We start from the raw sequence: 22,689 nt of genomic DNA, 5'->3' as shown, positions 1-22,689 counted from the left end.
CGTCATATGTTATTTTTATTTTTTCTGGATATGCTTGTCTGTACATAGGTGGAAATTATTTTCAAAAGATATGGGCTGGGTGGGGTCTTATGTGGGGTGTTCTGACCTCCCAAAGTGGTTGAAGAGGTCAATTTTGCTGTGTCTTCTATCCCCCAGTATCTGATTTCACTTTCCATTCTCTACGTCTTTGTTCTAGATTGAAATTGCTCGTTGTTTTCTTTTTCCTGGTCCTGGCGGAGATCCTTTATTGAGAGAGAAGCAGTCAAATTTATAGTTCCTGCTTTTGAGAGATATTTTTTTCCTCTTGTAAATCATCTCTGTTATTTACCTTTATAGTGTTTACGTTTTTAATATATACTGTACTTTGTAAATATTTGAGCTGATGGTGTTCCTCGGATCCGCGGTTTTTGAGCCAGAGTAGGAATTTCCTCTTTTTTTAAAAAGTTATATTTCCCTCAATCAAATGTACTGGCATTGAGAGATTTGATGTGTGGTGGAACAAATAGGTGCAGTTTCCCACTCTCTAGAAGTTAGCTAGAGTATCAATGATAGTTTATCATCTCAATTGCTCTAAAAATTGTGTGTGTGGGGGGGGGGGGGTGAATGCTGTAAAAATAATGGGGCTTAAAGGCAATCATTCAAAAATTTCCTCCCGTTTCAGTTTTTGGCACCATCAGCATGGATTAATGGATTGCTCGCGAAATCTTCTGTTCCTTATTTAAACTAGTCCTCTTTATTTTCTTTGGTGCTTTTAACTTCAGACCTACATTTTTTTCTTCTTTCATCTCCCTTTTTTTATTGGCGCTGAAATGACCTGCATGGGTGGGGTTCCTGACCTCCTATAATGGGCAGGGAGACACTGACTACGTCTTCTATCCCCTATAATATCTGTTTTACAACATGCTTTCTGTTTTTGTCTTGGAATGAGGAACTTGGTTTTATCCTGGCCCTGGTTGGGAGGGAAACAGTCAAATGTATCGTTAGAGTTTTGGGAGATGATATTTTTTGTTATGCACTGTATCAATTTTGTTTTACATATAAATGTATATAAATAGATATGATTTGTAATCATTTGTAGTGTGCTCTCTTATTATGGTCCTGTGCTTGTGTCAGGATGAGACGTTTAGGTGATCTCAAACTAAGTACACTGATAGTGTGCTCTTGGAATATACATCTGTTCCCTATTTAACCCACTCCCTTTTGAGTGCTTTAATCATAATTGTAGAACTTTTTACTATCCCATTTTCTTCCTTTTTACTGGCGCTGATATGACCTAAATGTGTTGTAAGCGCCGTATAACCCTTAAAAAGAAAACAAATTAAATGCAAGTGTCGCTAATAAATAACAATGTGAAATTGGATGCAACCTGAAACGTCTATTTTATTTTTTCGTATATTAAATTGAAGCTTACATTCAATTTCACATTGCTATTTATTTCTTCAAGCTTCGCGCAGCAACATTTACATTTCAAGTGTCGCTAGCACTGCAAAACCCCTAAAAACAAACAAATGTATGCATTTCATAAAGTGTTGGCACTGGTGATGTTATTTTCGCTTTTTATCCTGCAGACTGAACTCTGTTCTTGGTTTAAATTTTTGATCACTTTTCAATCTGTTCACATAAGTGAGTTGCTGGGTCTTTTGTAAAAGCAAAGACAACGTGGAAATAAACATTATGTTGTTGACCCAAGACATTTCTCCTCTCCCTCCCCACCCCCCTTTCCAACGAATGGCTGAGATATAGTGACTGTAGCAGGAAGTCTGAATAGGTATTCAAAAGGCAGTCTATCACAGGATTGTTGTCGTCTATGCAGCCTTTTTTTTTACCTAACCAATCAATGACCAGTTGATGTGAGTTGGCAATGGTCGGGGTCTTCTTCCGTCAGAATTTTTTGTCCTTTTCCCTGTGGCTTTCTGACTTTGTTCTTTTCACCTGGTTTTGCCAAAGCCCTGGCCCATTCGGCGAGGATCCTATAAGTACAGTTGTATTGCTATCTCGAGAAGACTTTGGATGGCCAGAGAATGGACATAGAATGGTGCAGGGTTACACTCATAAATCTTACCCTTTGTCTTACTTTTTGTCCACCAACTGTGACCCAATAGTATTAGTTATCGAACCGAAATCTATTTAGATAACTGTCCTTTGTGTTTTGTACAATCCTCCTTTTCCTAAGAACTGAAATGACCTAAAGGTGTCGCACGTGTTGTTCTATAACTAACCAAACCAACTAGAATGTTGATTTTAAATAAAATCTATTACATTTTTGGAATTGTTTGCATCACAGGTAAGGACAACGCAGTCATGCATTTTTACTGCATACATACAATTCCTATATTCAAACACAGATACCTGGGAATAAACAAACACGATTTGCAGCGGTTGAATCAATTTTTTTAAATTTCTCCATGATTTATTTTAAATAGATGCAATTCATCACTGTTTATTGTTTTTTAATATGGAAAAAAAGGGAAAAAAGCAACTTTTCATTGATTATGGCATTCAATGTCAAGAATATGATATAAGGAGGGGGGGGAGGGGTGGACACATTGAATTTTTATAAAAGAGAGAAAAAAAAACCGAACCAAAAAATAAATAAATAAAAATAACAGCACCAAAGAGCCATACAGTTAAACCTCTGCATATTGATATAATATGGAATATAACATTATAACATGGAACACGATCGTGTAATACACAGATTTGCCAACCAACTAACTTTGACCAGTAAAAAAAAATAATTGATTACAGAATGTTTTTGTTTTTTTCCAAAAATTTAGGCTGATTTCTTGAATTCATTTTTTTTAAACCTTTATTTTTTATTTCTTTATTATTATGAGTTGACGTTTTCGCATTTTATGAATCATCTTTTGGTAAAAACTTACCGATTGAAAGGGAAAGACAAGCCTGTATGTATTAATATTTTAAAAACGGAAAGCAGGTATTAATGTAGGTGAAAATTCTGAAGTGACATAAAATGCAGAGCTAGACAAAGAAGAAATTCATAAGATAAAATCGTTCCAAAGACTCAGCTTTCCTTTATATCTGGTTTGTATAGCTCTGTATCATAAATCATAATTTCAGATTTAAATACCTTTACAAGTACGATTACTCGAGATGACTTATTTTTTTCTCCATAACTGAGATTTATAGTAAATTTATAAACTTATAAGAGAGAAGTAGATAGTAAGATTCTAGAATTACAATTAAAAAACAGGTAATACAAAGGGGAACTGGGAACAAATGGGGATCAGATGTAGATTCTAAGAGCATGCCATCAAGGTACTTAGTTGGAAATCAGCTATAAGTCTCATCCGGACACAAACACAAGATCCAACAAAGAAGAATACACTCAGATATTAAAAATAAGAAACATAATAGTACACAACAGAGATGATTTACAAGGAAAAAATATATCTCCCAAAACAATATCTATGCAATTGACTGTTTCCTCCCAGCCAGGACTCCGGCCAGGTCCAGGACAAAACCAAGTAATCTCATTCCAAGACAAAGACAGAAAGCTAATTGAAAAACAGCTATAAGGAGATAGAAGACACAGTAAGTGCCACCCTGCCCATTATGGGAATGGGAGGCCAGGAACTCGACCCAGTAAAGCATATTTACTCCCATAGGATCTAAATTAGATTCAACAACCTAAAGATTCCCGACTGCTGAGGAAAAAAGAGTGATGAATCAATTTTATTTTAAAGGATAAGTGGTGCATTGCAATATATAATATTTTCACTATAAGTGTAAAAAGGGAGGTAATTCATAATTGATATTCTTACTGCACGTATTTACAAGTGTGGTAACCAAATGCAATGTATGGACTTGATTTATCATTTGTATTGGAGAATATTTCGCGTCAATTTCAGAGTATTTCAAATACAACAATGAGACCATACAATGTGGATTATTAGAGTTTGAAAAAGAAGTAGCCTAGGCATAGAAATAAACATCTATAGAAGTCATGATGACGACCATCCGATGATTTCTTTTTTAAAAACTGTATTTTCTATGTAAAAATTAAAATTACTAAAATTGGATAGATCATGAAATCATTTAAATTTTGGTATAACTGATTTTTTTAAAATTCTGTAAATAATGAGCCATAGCCGAGAAAGAGAGCTGAAAACATACTCAAAGCACTTTACGAAGGGTCCCTGACCAACAGTAACACGTAACTTGTAGAACGAGACATGACGCCTGGTAGGTGATATTACATCTTTTTCCGACAAAGACAACACTGTTAACAACCAGGTATTCATTTTACACCTGAGTATGGTGAAAGAATGTGAGTAAAGAGCCTTGTCCAAGGACTCAACTATGCGCTGAGCGAGGCTCAAACGCAGGACCTTCTGACTGAAAGTGAGTGTCATACTACAAAACCACATAGCCGCAAAATCAAATACATTGTGATCTTTAGCCTTAGAAAAATATTTTGATTTTGTTTTGCTTTTAAAAAAGGTTACATAAAAGCACTTATATTTATATAAATATATAAACTGGACAAAAGATTTTGAAAGCTTGTACACGTTTGCTTTCATTTTCCCATATTCTACATATGTATTGATTTGGGTGAAACAGATTTGGAGTCAAAAATACTCATAGTTATTTATTTTATTCTTAAGTTACTGATTTAAAAAACCAGTCTTTTACGGACAAGTGGCCCATTGATCTGGATTTATACTGGTCTTTGTAACATTAAACGATCAGTAATAATTGCTTGCTACCTTTTGCATATAATGGTAGTCTATTGTAAAGTGTTTTTTGACAGATCAAACAGACCCAGCAACCCAATCACTAATAGGTGAACAGAGGTCAAAATAAAAACTCGACTGCAACTGGAAATGATACAGGTTCCTTTGCTTGGTAGATGAGTTCTATATAGTCTGAGCCATCATTACAACGTGTTGTAAAATTATTATTTACAATTTTTTTTTCTGCAGAGACAACACTGAGTGGACAGGAACTCATTTTATACCTGAGTATGATGAGAGAATGTTATGAAAAAGCATTTTCAAATGACTTCTGGAATTTCATTGGGCATTTCATTTAATTTTCAATTACCCAATAATGAAACAGAAACAAACTGGATGAGATGAGGAGTCCCTTACAACACTTAAAAATGTAATTTGTTTGTTTTTAAGAGTTTTACGGCGCTTGCAACACATTAAGGTCATATCAGCGCCAGTAAAAAGGAAGAAAATGGGATAGTCAAAAGTTCTAGAATTACAATTAAAGCACCCAAGAAAAGGTAAGACAAAGGGGAATTTGTTCAAAAAGGAAACAGACATAGATTCCAAGAGCACAATATCAAAGCACTTAGTTTGAGATCACCTAAAAGTCTCATCCACACACAAGCCCAGGATACACTCAAATGTTTAAAAATCATATATAATATGTAAACAAAACAATACAGTGCATAACAGGGAGATGATTTACAAGGAAAAAAATATCATCTCCCAAAACGCTATTATACATTTTACTGTTTCCCTCCCAGCTAGGGTATCCAGCCAGGGCCAGGACAAAACCAATTAATCTCATTCCAAAACAAAGACAGAAAGCATGTTGGAAAACAGACATAGGGGGAGAGAAGACACAGTATGTACCTCCCTGCCCACTATGGAAGGTCAGGAACCCCACCCAGCTTAAAATGTAAGACGAGAAATGACGCCTAAGGTGATATTACAATTTTTGTTATTGATGGAGACAACATTGTTAACGGACAGGAACTCATTTTACACATAAGGGCGTTGAGAGAATGGCAATCAAAAAGCTTTTTCTAATAACTCACTATTTCACCACTCAGATCAGGATTCGAACCCAGGACCTACCAATCCAAAAATAAGTGCCATACCACAAGCATGTATCATATCATGGCTGAAAGGCTAATAGGAGTAAATCTTTTAAGTAGTAGTAATAGTATTAGTCCTTAAGAGCCATTAAGCCCACAGAGCCGGAGTTTAGCGTGAAACAAACAATAGCAATTACTTGATACCCTTTGGATAGTATGCAAGACTATCGCAAAAATTGTTTAAGCACCATATATATTTTTTTTTTAAACAAGTTAAAAAAACAAAACAACCAATAACAGTCAAATATCCAAACCATAGTATTGAATGATTTAAAAATAATACATTAAACAATATACATTATAACTTCTATGAATCAAAAAATAAAAGAAATAACGAATCCAAAAGGAGACTCTGGCTAAGTATAAAGCTGTGATCAGATCTTGTAGTATGTGACCTATCATCTCAAAATGCTATTATATCGAGATGAAGCAAATGTCAAAAAAAGATAGTCTAAAATCAAAATAGCCAGGAATGTGAGATTCCAGTTTTTCTCACTTTGCGTAAATATGTTTATTCTTCTCAATAAAAACATGTCAACTGGAAACAAGTCCTGTATTTTTACTATAAATTTCAATTTTCAGTATCTAAATAACCCGACATAAGTACCATTTTGAGGCAGGGGTCACATATTCTTCATAAGCATATTATAGGAAATAGAGGGATACGGGAAAATGATTAATTATTTAATTGTACTAAAAATAAAAGAGAACATTTAAAAACAATAAAAATCAATGACCATCAATAATAATTTGAGTATGGGTAGCAAAATGCTTTAGCTAAGAATTTATGACATTTAAAAAAGCAGTTTTAAAGCAAAGAAATTAATGTAGGCCGCGATTCTTGTGGTCCACAAGGTAATAAAAGTCTAATTATGATCCATCGTCTCAAAACAGTTTTATGTTGGTCTGAGAGAATCAGTAATAAAGACTTGTAGTTAAAAACTGGATAAGAGGAAATTAGCAACAAATCTCAGCAAGAAAATGGAAATGAATTGGTCACACTTTCAGAAAACCAACATCAGACATTACGAGACAAACTGTGGACTGGAACCCTCAGGGAAAAAGGAAGGTTGGGAGGCCAAAGAAAACATGGAGAAGGTCTTGTGAGGAAGAGGTGAGTTTGATTGAATGTCCTGGGGCGAGATGGAGAAGTAGACAAAGAACAGAATACAGTGGAGGTGAAATTGGTTGGAATGTCCTGGGGAGAGATGAAGACAAAGAACAGAATATGGCGGGGATGTAGTGTTGAAGCCCGTTGTTCCACAAGGAATGTAAAGGATCTAATGACAATAAAAAGGTGATAGAAATTGAATTTAATGACGAAAATATGAAACCTTAGAAAAGATTTTGGAATTCAATAACGAAAATATGAAACTCTAGAACAGTTTTTGTTTTGATGAGAAAATTAAGTATAGATTCTACGTGTTTAAAGTCAAAAAAAAAAATTAATTTGAAATTCTATTTCTGATGATTTTAACCTTATGTTCACTTTTTAACATTATCTTCATCCCAATTTGACATGATGGATCACAAGTGAGGTGGTGGGGAAAAGGTAACTTTTTGGCCTAAGTCATGAAAAAATTCAAAAGGTAAATTTTTTTGCCCATGCAAATATAATATTGTACTGAGGCAACGAGCCACAAATGGAAACAGCCTCAAAACATTGTCGTGTGTTGCATTGGACAAAGTTGGTCATATGTTATGATGGGTGAAACGCAAGGAGAGAAAAACAATTAGAAGCAATTGATAAGATGATAATGATATGATGATGATGATAACGATGACAATGACAACGACGATGACGATGATGACAACGTCATGATGATGATGGAATTTTTTCTTTTTTAATTCAACCTGGAATGCAAATTGTAAGGAAAAATAGAAAAAAATCAAAACAAAGATTTAAATAAATAATACTAAATGCATAGAAACTCCAAACAAAAACGGCTGGAAATAACACAGGCAGTGGATACATCTTTATAAATGATTTTTTTAAATGATGAGAGATAAAATTGAAAATTTCTCGAATTTTCAGGAGAAAAAATACATTGGATTTCCGAATTGTTAAATTTTGATTTATGGCAAAATAATAATAAAAATAACTTATGTAAACTCAAGTCCTAGAAGACTCGTGGTGTAAAATAAATAAGACAAAGGCATTGATAATGACAATAAATATAAAGAGTATTTACTCTGTTTTTTTCTTTCCATTGAACCAGTCTCCTCCTGATTTTGCTCTTCTTCTTTTTCAACTAAATCAACTGATTCAGTCAGACTTAGAGGAGTATTAATGTCGATATGCATACGTATATCCAGGAGATAACAAAAAATTGATGGTACTTTTCTGATAGTTTGCTGTGCATCTTTAAAAGATTAAATATAACTCAGACGTTTGACACCTTTAGGTTATTACTCTGTGAAATGCTACAGAGCACCTGCATTCTTGAAAATTTCAAAATCAGTAACCAACACAAAATTCATCAATTATAAATGGTAAATTTCAGGAATACTTAACCAAACAAAAAATGCTACATACTATAAGTAAAGTAAACTGTGAGGGGAGGGCACCAAGAGATTTTTTGTGGCATACAAGTGATCTTTTTACTGTTGTTGATGGTCATTCATAACGAGTTAGTGATCGACTTAGCTAGCATGGGCGAGGAACTGAGCAGTAACCTTTATAACTTTCAGGGAAAATATTTTTTTTCTCCTAACACTGGGCAGTAACTTATTAAAACACTGTGACCAAATTGCTGTAAAATATAAATCCATAATATTTTTTCCACTCCCACCAGACTGTAGTTGTCACCAAATTTCTTTAACAATAAGGAGGACCCATAAAAGGCACGTATGCTACAGGTATTTTAGGTATTCTAATCGTATGCATTTGTGTCTGTCCTGTCTCTCTTTCTTTATATATATATATATATATATATATATATATATATATATATATATATATATATATATATATATATATAGATATACACACACACATATAGATCTGTCTGTCAGCTTGTTGGTTTTGTCCATCCAACTATAAATGTCTGCCACTCTTGTTTCTCTGCCTCACTATCTATACGTCTCTTGCCACTCATCAATTCTTTTTTTCTTTTGTATTCCAATTTATGGCAAAATTATTCTTTAAAATATTGCAATCAACAAGAAATTATTTTGAAAAACATATCAATCAACAATAATGGTTAGGGAGAAACTATTTTGAAAAATATAACAGTCAAAAACAACAGTTTGAGAAAAGCTATTTTGAAAAATATAACAATCAACAACAGTTTGGGAAAAACAATTTTGAAAAATATACAAATCAACAATAATGATGTTGAAAATAAAATAAAAATACATCCGGATCAGCACTTTCATCACATAAACCCAATAGTTCCGTTAAACTAATATTGACAGTAGAATAGGCATTTTTATTATTTTACTTGTAATCCATCATCTCAAAATGGTATTATGTCGGGGTGATTTTAGATGAATAAAAACTGAAATCATAGCCAAAACTATGAGGCTCAGGTTACGTTTATTTCTATTATTTAAGACAAGGTATAGTTTCTTTGAGGACACTGATATCTCAGTTGGTAGAGTACTCACTTCACACGCAAAGGGACCAGGATCGATCCCAGGTGCAGTCGATATTTTTTCTGATCCCTCTGTCCAGCCAGCAGTGATTGGGTAGCTGGGTCTGTTAGATCTGATGGAAAGTACTTTGCAATAAACCAGCGCCCTATCCAAAGGATAGCAAGCAAATGCTGTTGTCCATTTCACGCCATAGAAACCGGGATAAACTCCAACACACACCATAGGCCTATTGGCTCTGAATGACTACTTTTATAGTTTCTTTAAGAGCCTAAAATTTTGTAATACTGATCATGTTAACATTAAATTCATATTTAGGCAACTAGGATAACCCGACATAACACTAGATTGAGGCGATTGATCACATTCTATAAAAAAGCATGTTATGTAGCAGTCAATTAAGCTCCAGCAAATGAATTTCTTGAAATCTTTGAGCAAAGCAAAACAGTTAAAGAACAATGCATTTCAATATCACAACAAGTTGAAATAATTAGGGTTGACATACAGTCTGCACTCTGGGCATGGGAACTCCTTCAGGAAAAATGGATCATACCTGAAAAGAAATACACGGCAGCAATTAATTAATTTTTTTTTTTACTGTACCTTAGTAACAATAGTGTGTAGTGTGCCTTACAGACAGCTGTGTTGGCAATATCTGTGATCATTTTTACTTTTAGTGATGGATCTACAAGTTCTACCTCCATTAATCTTATATCATTTTGTTCGATAGCATCTTGTGCCAAGGACTAAATAGTTTATATTGGATTTTAAAAGTGACGTTTATATCTATTCATCATTTTTTTTTTTTCAATGGAGAGCCCAACACAAGCCATTTTAAACTTCAACTTATTCATAGCCATAATTTTATTCAATGTGCTTGCAAATTTAGATAATTCTCTTTTTGTGACCAATTCATGTCGAGGCAGTCGTGGTGGCAAAAGAAAACAAAGGAAAATTAGTGTTCAGATAGGACAACGACCAACACCTAAATACATTTCACCATGACCCGCACCAACTGTTGTAAACATTAACACACACGGTAATACAAATGCTAAAACCAAACTCAGACAAACTAAGCGAGAATTACTCAAGGAACGTCCCCTACAACAGTAATTACACTACCAACCACTGATAATAACATCAGTTCACATTATCATTCACCCAGTCCACTCCACATTGCTGAGTAACAGTTCATACAACAACTACACACAGCTTAATAAAGTAAACAAAGACACCATCCACCAAACACAGACAAATGTAAAACACACAAATGTATTAGATTTCAATAATAACAACAAGGTGATCAACAGTCATCTGCTAAAAACATCAACAAAAACTGGGAACAGTTTAAAACAACACTCATGGAATTGATTGACAAACAGATTCCTAAGAAAAGGATAAGTGGAAAACCACATTTACCGTGGATAACCCATAAAATCAAACGTCTGATAAATAACAAAAACAAAGGCAATACAACAAAGCCAAATTGCATGACAGAGAGGAAGACTGGAATGAGTTTTGCAGACTCCATTGTAAAGTACACACAGAACTTTAAAAAGAAAATGAAAACATGTAAATAATATGCTTGAGCCTGACACAACAGACGATAGTCCAAAAGGCAAAATTACGAACAGATTCTGGAGATACATCTGTTCTAGGCATAAAGATGCTTCCAGTATACAAGTCCTTCAAACCTCTGATGACTCAGATTTGACAGGCACAGAAGGATAATCCAATATATTGAACAAACATAATGAAAGTGTATTTACCATAGAAGACCCCTCAATGCCAAACATAGATAAAAGCAACATACCACCTATGCCAAGAATCAACATATCCACATACCTCACCAACGAGAGAATACTCAGACCGCAAAGAATTCAAAACAATGCTGCAAGATTAGTCCTTAACCGAGCAAGAAACATCATGCGTTACCTCTGCTAAAAGAGATTCATTGGCTTCCTGTTAAGGAGTGAATATGGTAAAAAGTTATGATATTGTGTTTTAAATGTCTCAACACATGTGAACCAACTTATCTTTATGATAAATTGGAGTTATAAATACCAAAACGATCCCTTCGCTCATCATCCGATGGAGAATTTCTTGTTACTCAAGAAAAGAACTCTTACGTGTCATGTGGAGGATTATCCATTTCTAGAAACATCCCAACCCTATGGAACAAACGTTTAATAGAATTATGCATTCTTCGTCAGAAGATATGTTTAAAAAGCATCTTAAGACTTTGTTCTTTCCAAATTGAATTGTTGATGCCCCTGTAAAGCCCTCTGAGCACTTCCTCGTGATATGGTAGAGCGCTCAATAAATATAATATATTATTATTATTAATATTAACTAATAATAGAGACCAAACATAATTAACTGGCATTGTAATTCCATCCATTTTACCCGTTAACTGCCATACTTTGGAAAAATCATCTTTAAAAACTTGGCAAAAATACTCGGCCTTCAAATATCAATCGATTTAAATGATCCTCATTTTGGCAAAAACTCTCAAACCTGGGACTTCGTGTAGCTTATGACATCAAGATTATGTAATAATTAATACATACCAAAAATTGACAGCCAGATTACGATGTTCTGTTGTACTTGGCTTGGATCGAACCTCATGCCACCAAAAGGCTGGGGTAAATAAAACATCTCCTGGTTGAATTTTACAAGACATGGGTTTTGCCTCTGCAAACCTTGGAAATCTCTGTGGATATAATAATTGGAAACTTTAAATTATCTGATTCACTCAATTATTTAGTGCCCAATCACCTTTATGAATTCAAAACTGTCTATTCTCCTCCGATAATGCTACACACAGTTTTCAATCGACCTAACTTAACTCCAGGTAAATAGTAAATCAAATTACAAATGCTATGATGGAAAGTCATTCTCAACAATGACCTTGAGACATAGAATGATCTTCCCAAGGCTAATTGTGAAGCACATAGTGTAAATGCTTTCAAAGCAAAATAAATATATTACATTTTTACTAGAACATATTTTTAGAGTCCCTAACCATGTGTGACAATATGTATTTGATTTATCAATGTTTTTTTTTTAGATATATAAACTTCAAGCGATGTTAGATGGTTGTAAACCACTCTAATAAAATGCTTCATATTTTTTTGGACTTGAAAGCATATAATTTTGATTGGTTGGATAACCTCATTACGAAGTGAGATTTTAGCATTTCTTATTAACATTAAAAATTAATGTTAAACAAAGTGAACATTCTATTGATCCTTTAATCATTTCCCTTATGAATGGAGCCAAGCACTGATATGGCCTTAAAGTACCCTAAGCACATTTATTCATATAGACATATATACAAAAATATTTACCAGTGGTATTATTATAAAGGGTACATGTCATCCTAATGGAATATATAATCTTCTAGTTTAATTAATATTTATGTCTATTTGTCTCCTAACAAAACCCAAGGGCTGGAACAGTATTGTCAGTTGCTCTAGACCGCTGTTTAAACTCATGGCTATCATCTGTCGGCCAAAGGCTGCCAGACATTTCACCGCTACACAAAAACATTTATGAGTGATCACAATTCTTAACAACTTTTGTTCCTTTACATATTTCTTTTTTTTTTTCTTTCTTGATTTTATTACTGATTCAAAACCGTCCTCCAGAATTGCTCCAGGTGCTCTGTGGTGATAATGAAAAAGTTAGAATTCAGAAAATACAAGATATTCCTACCTCAAAATCTGGCTTCTCAATGTCAACAGGAGACATCACCATGGATGTACTTTCCATCAACTTTTGACGAGAGAACTTCTTACTGCTCTTATTGTAAGACAAAATGGCTTCCTGGATGTGAGCTTCATACAACCTCTCATTTCTATGGGGGTCATAAAGTATGAACTCTTTTTCTCCACTAATCTGTCAAAGAAAGAAGAGATAAAGAAATATGATGCACACACATATACCCACATCACTATAACTGGACAAATATCTAAGTAATCGTCGTATTATAAAAAAAAAAAAAAAGAAAAGAAAAACTTACAATACTAGGTTACTATTTTTTCAATAGTTCTCCAATTAGTATTATAGTATCATATAAGAGCTAACAGGTTCTAAAAACATGTATATATGCTCTGTGTCACTTTCATGAAAAGATACAATTTACCAAAATTATATAAACAACATTCAATGTTACTTGATAATATTGAGTATGAAATATCTAATACATAAATAAGTGTCATATTCATATTAGAATTTTCTCTATTTACATTCATTTGGCCGGTGCAACATTCAAGAGATATTAATTGAATTAGAATTTTTTGTCTCAAACTTAAGATTATTCCAAATTGCCACAGTTCTCTGAATTACGTGATTTTTCCTTATAGACTAATTACATCTTTCAACAGATATCTTAAACTTATCTCCCCTAATGTTCGTAACATGTGAATATTTTTTTTAATCATTATACTCCATATTGTAACCATGCATGAGTCTATATATATAAAAATGAATAAGATCACCTCTTATTCTACGATATTTTAGTGAAGACAAATTTAGAAACTTTAATCTTTCTAAATAAAATAGATGCAAAAGTCAGGCAAAAGTCTCGTAGTACACATTACTAGCATTACAAAACAAATATTCTAGAAGAAGCTTCTTTAGTAAGTTGTTAACCTTCAGTTTGAAACTCCCTTACCCTTCACCTCAGTGCAATAACGGTATTTAGCTATGATCTGTTGCAGTAGGACTCTTCGAGCTTCGTAATTTAGAAATAAATTTTTTAATCGAAATATTCTCAATTACACTGATAAGTTTTCAGTGAACATTTTTAAAATGTCAATAGATAGCTTTTTCAAAAAGCATCTGCTACTACTACTTCTACTACTTCTACTACTACTACTACTACTACTACTACTACTACTACTACTACTACTACTACTACTACTACTACTACTACTACTACTACTACTACTACTACTACTACTACAATTACATCATCGTCATCACCATCATCATCATCATCATCATCATCATCATTCATCACATCATTCATCATCATCATCATCATCAATATCATCTCCTTTCTGTATCTGTATCTGTATGGTTGGCGCTGAAGAAACCAATGGTCTGGTTGTATTTCAGCGGCATCCTCATTGGGCACGGGCCCATGTCATTCGGGCCTTGAAATCGTTTAGGTGTGGTGCCATGATGACCAGTTCATCCAGCCCATTCCACTCCGAGATAGTTCTAATGAAGAAAGAATTTCTGTAGTTTTGTGTTCTTGTCTGTGGGATTTTGAAGCAGTTTGAATTGTTTGTGGCGTATCTCTCAATGGGATTTTTGGTTATGTGGTTGGCAAAAGTGAGTGCTTGGATTTTTCTTTTGTTTGGTCGTGGCGTGAAAAAGGAGTCTGCCTTTAGTGATGGTATTTGATCTGTTACAATCTTGAACATGAATGACAGATGGGTTTCTTTTCTTCTTTGTTGAAGGCTGATGAGGTTTCTTTCTTCTAACATTTTTGTCATGCATCCTGGGGTTCTGCTCTTATAGTTCCCAGTTATGAACCGGGCGCCTTGTCTCTGGACTCTCTCAAGTTTTTGAATATCCTCTTTCAGGTAGGGGTCCCAAGCAACTGCTCCGTATTCCAATTGTGATCTCACAAGTGCGAGGTAGGCCTTTTGTTTGCATGACGTTGGGACTTGGCTAAGATTTCAGCGGAGAAAGGCGAGGGTGGATTTTGGGTTATTTTGTTAATGTGTTTCCACCATTTCAAGTCCTTTGAGAAGGTGATGCCAAGGTATAGGTTATCGTCGACTTGTTTCAGGACGGTGTTGTTTAACGTGTAGGTCTCATTGAACTTTTTAGCTGTGCTGAGGATGTAGCATTTGTTTGCGTTAAATTTCATTCCCCAATCATTAGCCCACTGTTCGAGACTATTCAAGTCTTCTTGTAGCAATTTTTGATCGTTTGCAGATTTTATTGGTCGGTATATTAGACAGTCATCTGCGAATAACCTAATCTGAGATTTTACTCGTAGAGGTAGGTCGTTGATGAAACAAAGAAATAGTATGGGTCCTTGCACTGTTCCCTGTGGTACTCCTGATATGACTGGACATTCATCCGGTGACGTGCTGTCTAGGACTACTTTCATGGTACGTTTTGTGAGGAAATTACCAAGCCATGTGTGTTGAGAGCCGCCACGAATTCCGTAATTTTCTAGTTTCTGCAGGAGTTTTTGGTGGGGCACAGTATCAATTGCTTTGGAAAAGTCGAGGATGCCGATGTCTACCTGAGTACGTATTACTAGCATTTATCTCTGTTATCATCACCATTATTATTATTATTATTATTATTATTATTATTATTATTATTATTATTATTATTATTATTATTATTATTATTATTATTATTATTATTATTATTATTATTATTATTATTATAAATTTATAATTCCTGGAGATATTCAAAAGCAAGCTAAAGACCTATTACTTTAGAAAACAATTCTTACCTTGATTTTTTTTTTCATGTATTCCTATGTTGATAGCGTTTAAAATAATGAATATGTATTCGTCGGTATTTAATAGCAATAGAAATTGTTTAATCATCATATCTTGTCGCGCCAGTGAGTCAGCCAGTCCCGGGCAGTCTGGTTGCATTCCCTCAGGTCAGCATTGGTGCAGTGAGGTCCCAGCGAGCATTCGGACAGGATGTGGTCCATGGTCTGTCTGGGGTGACCGCATGGGCATTCAGTGCCCGGTGAGATTTTCCATTTAAAGAGGTTGGTGGCGGTGTTTCCCACCTTTGCTCTAGCTCTGTTCAACGCCACCCATTCTTTTCTCTTGAGGTCTGTGCCTGCTGGGAGCTTTTCTGTTGGGGGCTGGAGGGCATCGTTTGCTGTCTTGTCCCATTCTACCCATTTGTCCAGGCGGAAGAATGCTGAGTGGTCTGGGTGAAGGCTCTCTACTGTGAGGAAGCTTTTTCTTGATTTGAGCCTGCTTTTGGGGCAATTGTGGTCATGAAGGGGGTGTCTCTGGTCCATTTCCTGTTTGTATTTTTGTATTTGGGCATGGGTTTCCCTCCGGATGTGTGGTGGGGCTATTCCTGCTGCACGGTAGACCAGTGGTAATGGTGTTGCTCTCAGCTGGCCCGTTATGATCCGGCAGGCGTTGTTGAGCTCGGGGTCTAGCTTGGAGGCATGGCATGATCGGGCCCATACAGCTGAGCAGTACTCCGCAGTTGAGTAGCTGAGGGCCAATGCTGTGGTCCTTAGAGTTTTAGGGTCAGTTCCCCAGTTCATGTTTGCCAGCTTTCCAAGGAGGGCATTACGCGTGGACACTTTTGCCTTGGTCTTTCTCACGTGTTCTCTGAAGGACAGAGTTCGATCAAGCGTCACTCCGAGGTACACTGGGTGGTAGTTGTACTCTAATGTCTGGCCATTCCACTTGATGTTAAGTTTTTTGTGGGCTTGGTGGTTATTGAGGTGAAATGCACACACTTGTGTTTTCCCTGGGTTGGTGTTCAGCGAGTTTTTAGTGTAGTACTTTGTAAGGGTGTCTAGGGCATTTGTCAGTCTGCTCTCGATTGGTTGGAAGGACACATCCTGTGTTGCGAGGCATAGGTCATCAGCATATATGAATCGGCGGATATTTGGGAACTCAGGCTGATCATTTGTATATATGTTGAAAAGTGTTGGAGCCAGCACTGATCCTTGGGGAAGACCATTCTTCTGGGTGCGCCACCTGCTCTTCCGGCCATCCATTTCAACAAAGAAGCGCCTGTTTTCGAGAAGTGACTGGATAATATTTACAATTTTCTTATTCTTTATCATTTTAGCCACTTTGAGGAGTAGGATCTTGTGATTCACTGTGTCATAGGCTGCAGTGAGGTCGACGAAGACTGTGCCAGTAACCTGTTTTGTCTCAAACCCATCTTCTATGAATTGTGTAAGGTTAAGAAGTTGACCACATGTTGACCGTCCTGGTCGGAATCCAGCCTGGTCTGGAGACAGTTGTTCGTCTAGACTGGGTGACATGCGGGACATAACCATTCACTCAAATAGCTTGTATGCGATGCACAGGAGGGAGATCGGGCGATAGCTTTTCTTGGATTTTGGATCTTTCCCCGGTTTCAGTAGGGCGACTACTCTTGCTTTCCTCCATGCACTTGGCAGCCTGTTTGTCCTTGCGCATACATTGAAGAGGTCCAATAGCCAGGATAGGGTTCTCGGGCCAAAGTGTTGAATCATCTCAGTTGTGATTCCATCCAGTCCAGATGCTTTTCCTGCCTTCAGATGGGACAAGGCCTCTAGTAGCTCCTCCAGGGTAAAAGAGTCAAGATGATCTTCACTATCCTTGAGGGCTTTGTCCATTTCACGTTTCAGGGCTTTTAGTTGGCCTCGTGCTTTCTTGGCTGGTTTCCCATTAAGTAGAAGCTGATGTGCTACTTGGTCAGGTGTTACTGCAGCCACTCTTGTCTGGGTATTTTTGTCATTATTCAGTTTTGAAATTGTAGTCCAGGCCTTTTTGCTGTTTAGGGTCATATTGGTGGAGGTTATTAATTCCTTCCATCTTTCTGATCTTTCATCGGCTATCATTGATGTGAGTTCTTCACCCAGTTCTAGGGTTTCTTCGCTGAAAGGATCCACCTTGTATGATTCAATGTATCTTTCATATAGTTTCTTGCTTTCATCTTGGAGACATGGAATATAACTTTTTCGGCATCCTCTGGGGATGTTTTTCTTTGCAACTTTCCATATGAGTGTTCTAAAGTCGTCGTATCTCTGTGGGTCACTTTTTATATTGGTGATCTCATTGTCTAAATCTTGAGTAAAGTTTTCCCAATTTGCTTTTCTAAAATTGAATCGTGGTATCGCATTTGATTCGAGGGCTTTAACAGCTGGTTTGATGCTGATGGTAATAGGCCTGTGTTGAGATTTCGGTATAGGCTCACCTACAGTCCTTTCAAAGTTTGAGAAGTGTTGAGAGGATATGAATGCCAGGTCCGGATTGTAACCTTTCTTCCACCGGGCACTCATAAAGGTTTTCTTGTCTTTGGGGTTATGGAGGATTGTGAGGTCATTGCCGGCCGCCCACTCCTCAACAGCATCTCCGTCAATGTTATTTTGCTCATATCCCCATATAGTGTTATGGCTGTTAAAATCTCCAATGATCAGGGTTGGTTTTCTATCGGATAGATTCATTTGGGGCCACTTGAATGGGGTTAATGGAGGTTTGTACACAGATATGATGGTAATCAGTGTTGTTTCTACTCTGAGAATCTCAATGTCATTTTCTGAGTGATCATCGCTTTTCAGTATGGTAGATTTTTCTCGAGTGTACATGGCACTTCCATATTTTGGGTGTTCGTGGTGTATTACTAGTTGCATGCCAGGTATGCAAGGTGGTTTTGAGTCTTTGTGGGTTTCCTGTAAGCAAATTATATCTGCTTTTAGCTCTGTCAGTATCTTGCATTTGGTATGGGAGATTCCTTCTGTGTTGAAACTTACAACATTGAAGTTTTCCATTGTCTGGGCCGAGGGGCTATCCTTTTACCGCCCAATTTATTCTCTCTGGTCGCGTAGTGTAGCAATCAGTCTCCTTCAGAGAAGGATTACAGGAGCACGACGTGAACGTTTGCTACTTGCTCCCCAAAATTGTTTAATGATATATATATATAATATTTTGTACCTTTTAATTTTTTATAATAATATATAATATGTTCACAGCCACTGTTCACCCATCCACATTGTCCTTGATCTCCAACTTAATGCCACTTCGAAAAAGTCTCCTCGAGGTGGAGGGTAAGTTCAGTTCTGGATTTTAAACTAATCACCCTGCCTGATCTACCTGAAATTTTATTCTAAAAATAGAGGATGTTTAAATCTTTTTTATATGAATATTGTTCATATAGCACATTTTGTGTAGGCAGGGTGGACTGCACAATGCTTTTGACTCTTCTTACAATTTTATATTTTCTTTATCTATCCCCAGCAGTGATGGCTCCACCCCAGCAACCGATTCCAAATGTAAGAACACTTTGAACTAGTGACAAATAGAGCATATTAAAGATTAATTTTGTATGGAAAAATAATATAGAACTAAGTTTTGAATAAATATTATTTACATGCAAATTCCAGTTGAAGAACAAGAAGCAGCAACAGAGCAGCAGCAGCAGCAGCAGCAGAAGAAGAAGAAGAAGAAGAAGAAGAAGAAGAAGAAGAAGAAGAAGAAGAAGAAGAAGAAGAAGAAGAAGAAGAAGAAGAAGAAGAAGAAGAAGAAGGAAAAGGAGAAGAAAAGAAGAAGAAGGAGAAAAAGAGGAAGAGGAGGAGGAGAAGGAGGAGGAGGAGGAGGAGGAGGAGGAGGAGGAGGAGGAGGAGGAGGAGTAGTAGGAGGAGGAGGAGGAGGAGGAGGAGGAGGAGGAGGAAAAAGCAGAACGGGAGGAATAGACGGAGGAGAATGAAGGAAGAATGAGACAATGTTCATGGTTTGATGTCCATGACGAGGGGGAGGCTATCTTTTTTATGTTTACGTTGAGATTGGCCAGATATGTTTCGTTGTGTGAAGCAATTTAGTCTGTACATTACGAACTACTTTCAAATTTTTTTTTCGCTTTTTTTTTTCACATTTATTGTTTGTTTATTATCATTTCATTTCTTAAAAACCCTTGTTTAATTCATGTTTCTTGTTTTCAATCCACGTAATAATCAGGTCCCAGTTTCTTCCATTTTCTGTGGGCGTGGGGTGAAGGGAAAGGGGTAGTTCTGGTATTTTTAGTTTTTTTTAGTTTTGTTTTTTAATCAACACATGTCTTTTGATTGACAAGTGTCAATGTAGCTATGACACTTGGAATCGTCCATTTTGTGAGGTAAGAAACAGTGTATTTTCTATTAGTTTTAGATGTAAAAGCTATATAGATTTGCGCCTTAGGACCCCATTCTAATTCTACCTTAATTATTCTTTTTTTTTTTTTTTTTTTTTTTGTGCGCTTCTCATCCAAAAAATCTGACACTTAGAGTCTAATTTGAGATCAATAGTAAAATTGCCATTCATAATCGAAAGTTCTATTATCATTGTTGTAAATTAATTACTTTACATCATTGTGCACATTATTTCTTATTTGAAAAGATTTGTTCCTATATCTTTACTTGTGCCTATATCATTTCATGGATTTATTGTGCTATTTCCATTTTAACATTGATGACTCTAGATCTATTAAACATAAGTCTCCCTCTCAAGAGACAATAATAGTGCTATTGATATTTTGAGAAGAAATCAGGTTTTGCGTATCAACTCTTATTTTGAGAAATCAATCTTTCATACACATTATTTCAGTTAGGCTTATTTTTTTGTGGGCTTATAAGATCCCTGTTAGTAAAACTGCTAGTCTCAGGGGAAATTGACAAAAGCTTGATTGCCAAATGAAAACATAACAGGGGACATAGAACACATTGCGAATAGGAGTATCATTCATTTGGATGGTCTGGCATCATATAACGGAATCGTGAATATTCCCTTACAGACATTATTCAGACAGGTCATTATTCACGATCAGAATTTCCTGGATCCCATGACCGGTGCCAGCACAAATAGAATTGAATGTCTCTGGAAAAACACGAAAAGTCATTTTAAAAGTTATGCTGGGGTTGCAAATACAACTCCTTCGTCACACTTAGACGAATTCATGTGGAGAGACATACACAAGAAAACCAATGAGCAAGCTTTCAACAACATACTGCTTCATCTCTCTCAATGGTATCATATAAAAAATACATTGTTATAATTGATCAATTTTATCATTATCATTATTTTTATTTGGATATATTAAAGCCAATGTGGCAACCCATATCGGACCAGTTCCGAGGTAAATAAAAAAGATGGCCACCCTCTCCTCAGGGACATCAACCTGCAAACAGTGCTGCAAGTGCATTGTGAACAAAAATAAAAACCAAAAAAAAAAAATAGAATAAATAAATAAAAATAAAAATACTGGAACCTGACACATGAAGTTGTCGAAGGGATCAAAATGTAATTTTCCAACTGTGTTTCCATCACTCAGCCAAATATTTGTGTGCTTCAAATTAAGGATGTCTGCAATAAAACTCATTTCAGATATATCCTTTTCCAGCCCTGGAAAGTATGTTATTGATGAATATTCAAGATAAGCCGAAATATTTGAACTTTTTGATGATGCAATGGACTCTATCAGATCAATGAATTCTGAAAACTGTATTTCCATTGTTGCTGGTCTTACAACAACAAGATCTGGGAATGACAGTTGCTTCAACACATCTTGTGGAATTTTTACTTTAGATTTATTTTCCCACAATGAACTTGGCTCTACGCCTTCATATTCACCATTAGGAGTAATTTTTATATGGACTTTAATGTCTCGATACATTTCTTTCAGATAATGATTCTTCCATTTTTTAAAAACATGCCAATGTAAAGCACCTCCAGCTATGATAACGGGTTTAGACTTGGTTACATATTCATTCAGAAACTCTGATGGTTTTATTGGTAAAGGTATTCTATCACAATGGTGTGCCGTTTCTTTTTGTGAATAACTGTGTATGTGTTCATCAGCTGAATCGTGCACTGTTTTGATTGTGTGTCGTTTCATGCCATCTGAACTTACTGAACAAAACGATTCATTGTCAACTTCACCAAGTTCAGAATCTTCATCTTTACCACTGTCACACTTTTCTGTTGCCTCATTGATGACAGAGTATAAGTTATTTAAAATATATACTTCATGAATTCCTTGAGGTGTCTGATAGCCATTTCGCTTACGAAATGTCAAACATTTATTATTTATAAAGTCAACAATTTTATCAATATCGTAATCCGAAACTCTCCGAAACGAATATATCTCCGGTTTTAGTTTGCCGCTTGGTTTTTCAGGAGTCAAAAGGCAAGACCTGTCCTTCCTTATCAACTTAAATACAACGAAACTATTATTGTAATTAAACCGAGGTAAGGAATCTTGGTGCTTGGTAGAGAAATCCACCAGGTAAAACGCTGTTTTAGGTTCGTTAATAAAAGAAGCTGCAGCAGATGACAGCAAAGAAAGCACTTTGTCATCAACTAGAGTTTTGGGAATCGAAACAACACATCGTGATTGGGATACTTCTACAATATTTCCATAATCTAAGGAACTCAACTGTAAATCACAATCAACCGTGTAAAGTACAAAATTAAAACAAATGATGTAAAATATGCCAACAATCGTCATTTTGTGCATCTTGTAACCATGATCAAGTT

The 22,689-nt window shown here is 35.7% G+C and overlaps 1 protein-coding gene across 1 annotated transcript; it reads right to left on the bottom strand.

Annotated features, from left to right (window-relative positions):
* Positions 1-8,853: 8,853 nt before the first annotated feature.
* LOC144978321 (uncharacterized) lies at positions 8,854-22,689 on the bottom strand. The gene is made up of 4 exons (XM_078924195.1): positions 21,422-22,689; positions 13,166-13,348; positions 12,019-12,161; positions 8,854-10,001 (listed from the first exon to the last, which is right to left on the bottom strand). The coding sequence occupies exons 1-4, from the start codon at positions 22,667-22,669 to the stop codon at positions 9,920-9,922; spliced, it is 1,656 nt and encodes a 551-aa protein (XP_078780321.1). The 5' UTR covers positions 22,670-22,689; the 3' UTR covers positions 8,854-9,919.

This window comes from Berghia stephanieae, chromosome 8 (assembly GCF_034508935.2).
Source record: "Berghia stephanieae isolate SIO BIC M18660-M18661 chromosome 8, UCSD_Bste_1.3, whole genome shotgun sequence".
NCBI classification, from domain to species: domain Eukaryota; kingdom Metazoa; phylum Mollusca; class Gastropoda; order Nudibranchia; family Aeolidiidae; genus Berghia; species Berghia stephanieae.
Note: the sequence above shows the minus strand (reverse complement) of the source record. Positions and strands in the feature narration are given on the sequence as shown.

What these genes read in the sequence shown, in the direction of transcription:
- LOC144978321 (XM_078924195.1), bottom strand. Translation starts at nt 22,669, where the DNA reads ATGCACAAAATGACGATTGTTGGCATATTTTACATCATTTGTTTTAAT. An exon ending in TTGAGAAGCCAGATTTTGAG is followed by an intron (nt 12,162 to 13,165) that starts GTAGGAATATCT and finishes TTATATCCACAG; the next exon opens with AGATTTCCAAGGTTTGCAGA. An exon ending in AATCTGGCTGTCAATTTTTG is followed by an intron (nt 10,002 to 12,018) that starts GTATGTATTAAT and finishes ATTTCTTTTCAG; the next exon opens with GTATGATCCATTTTTCCTGA.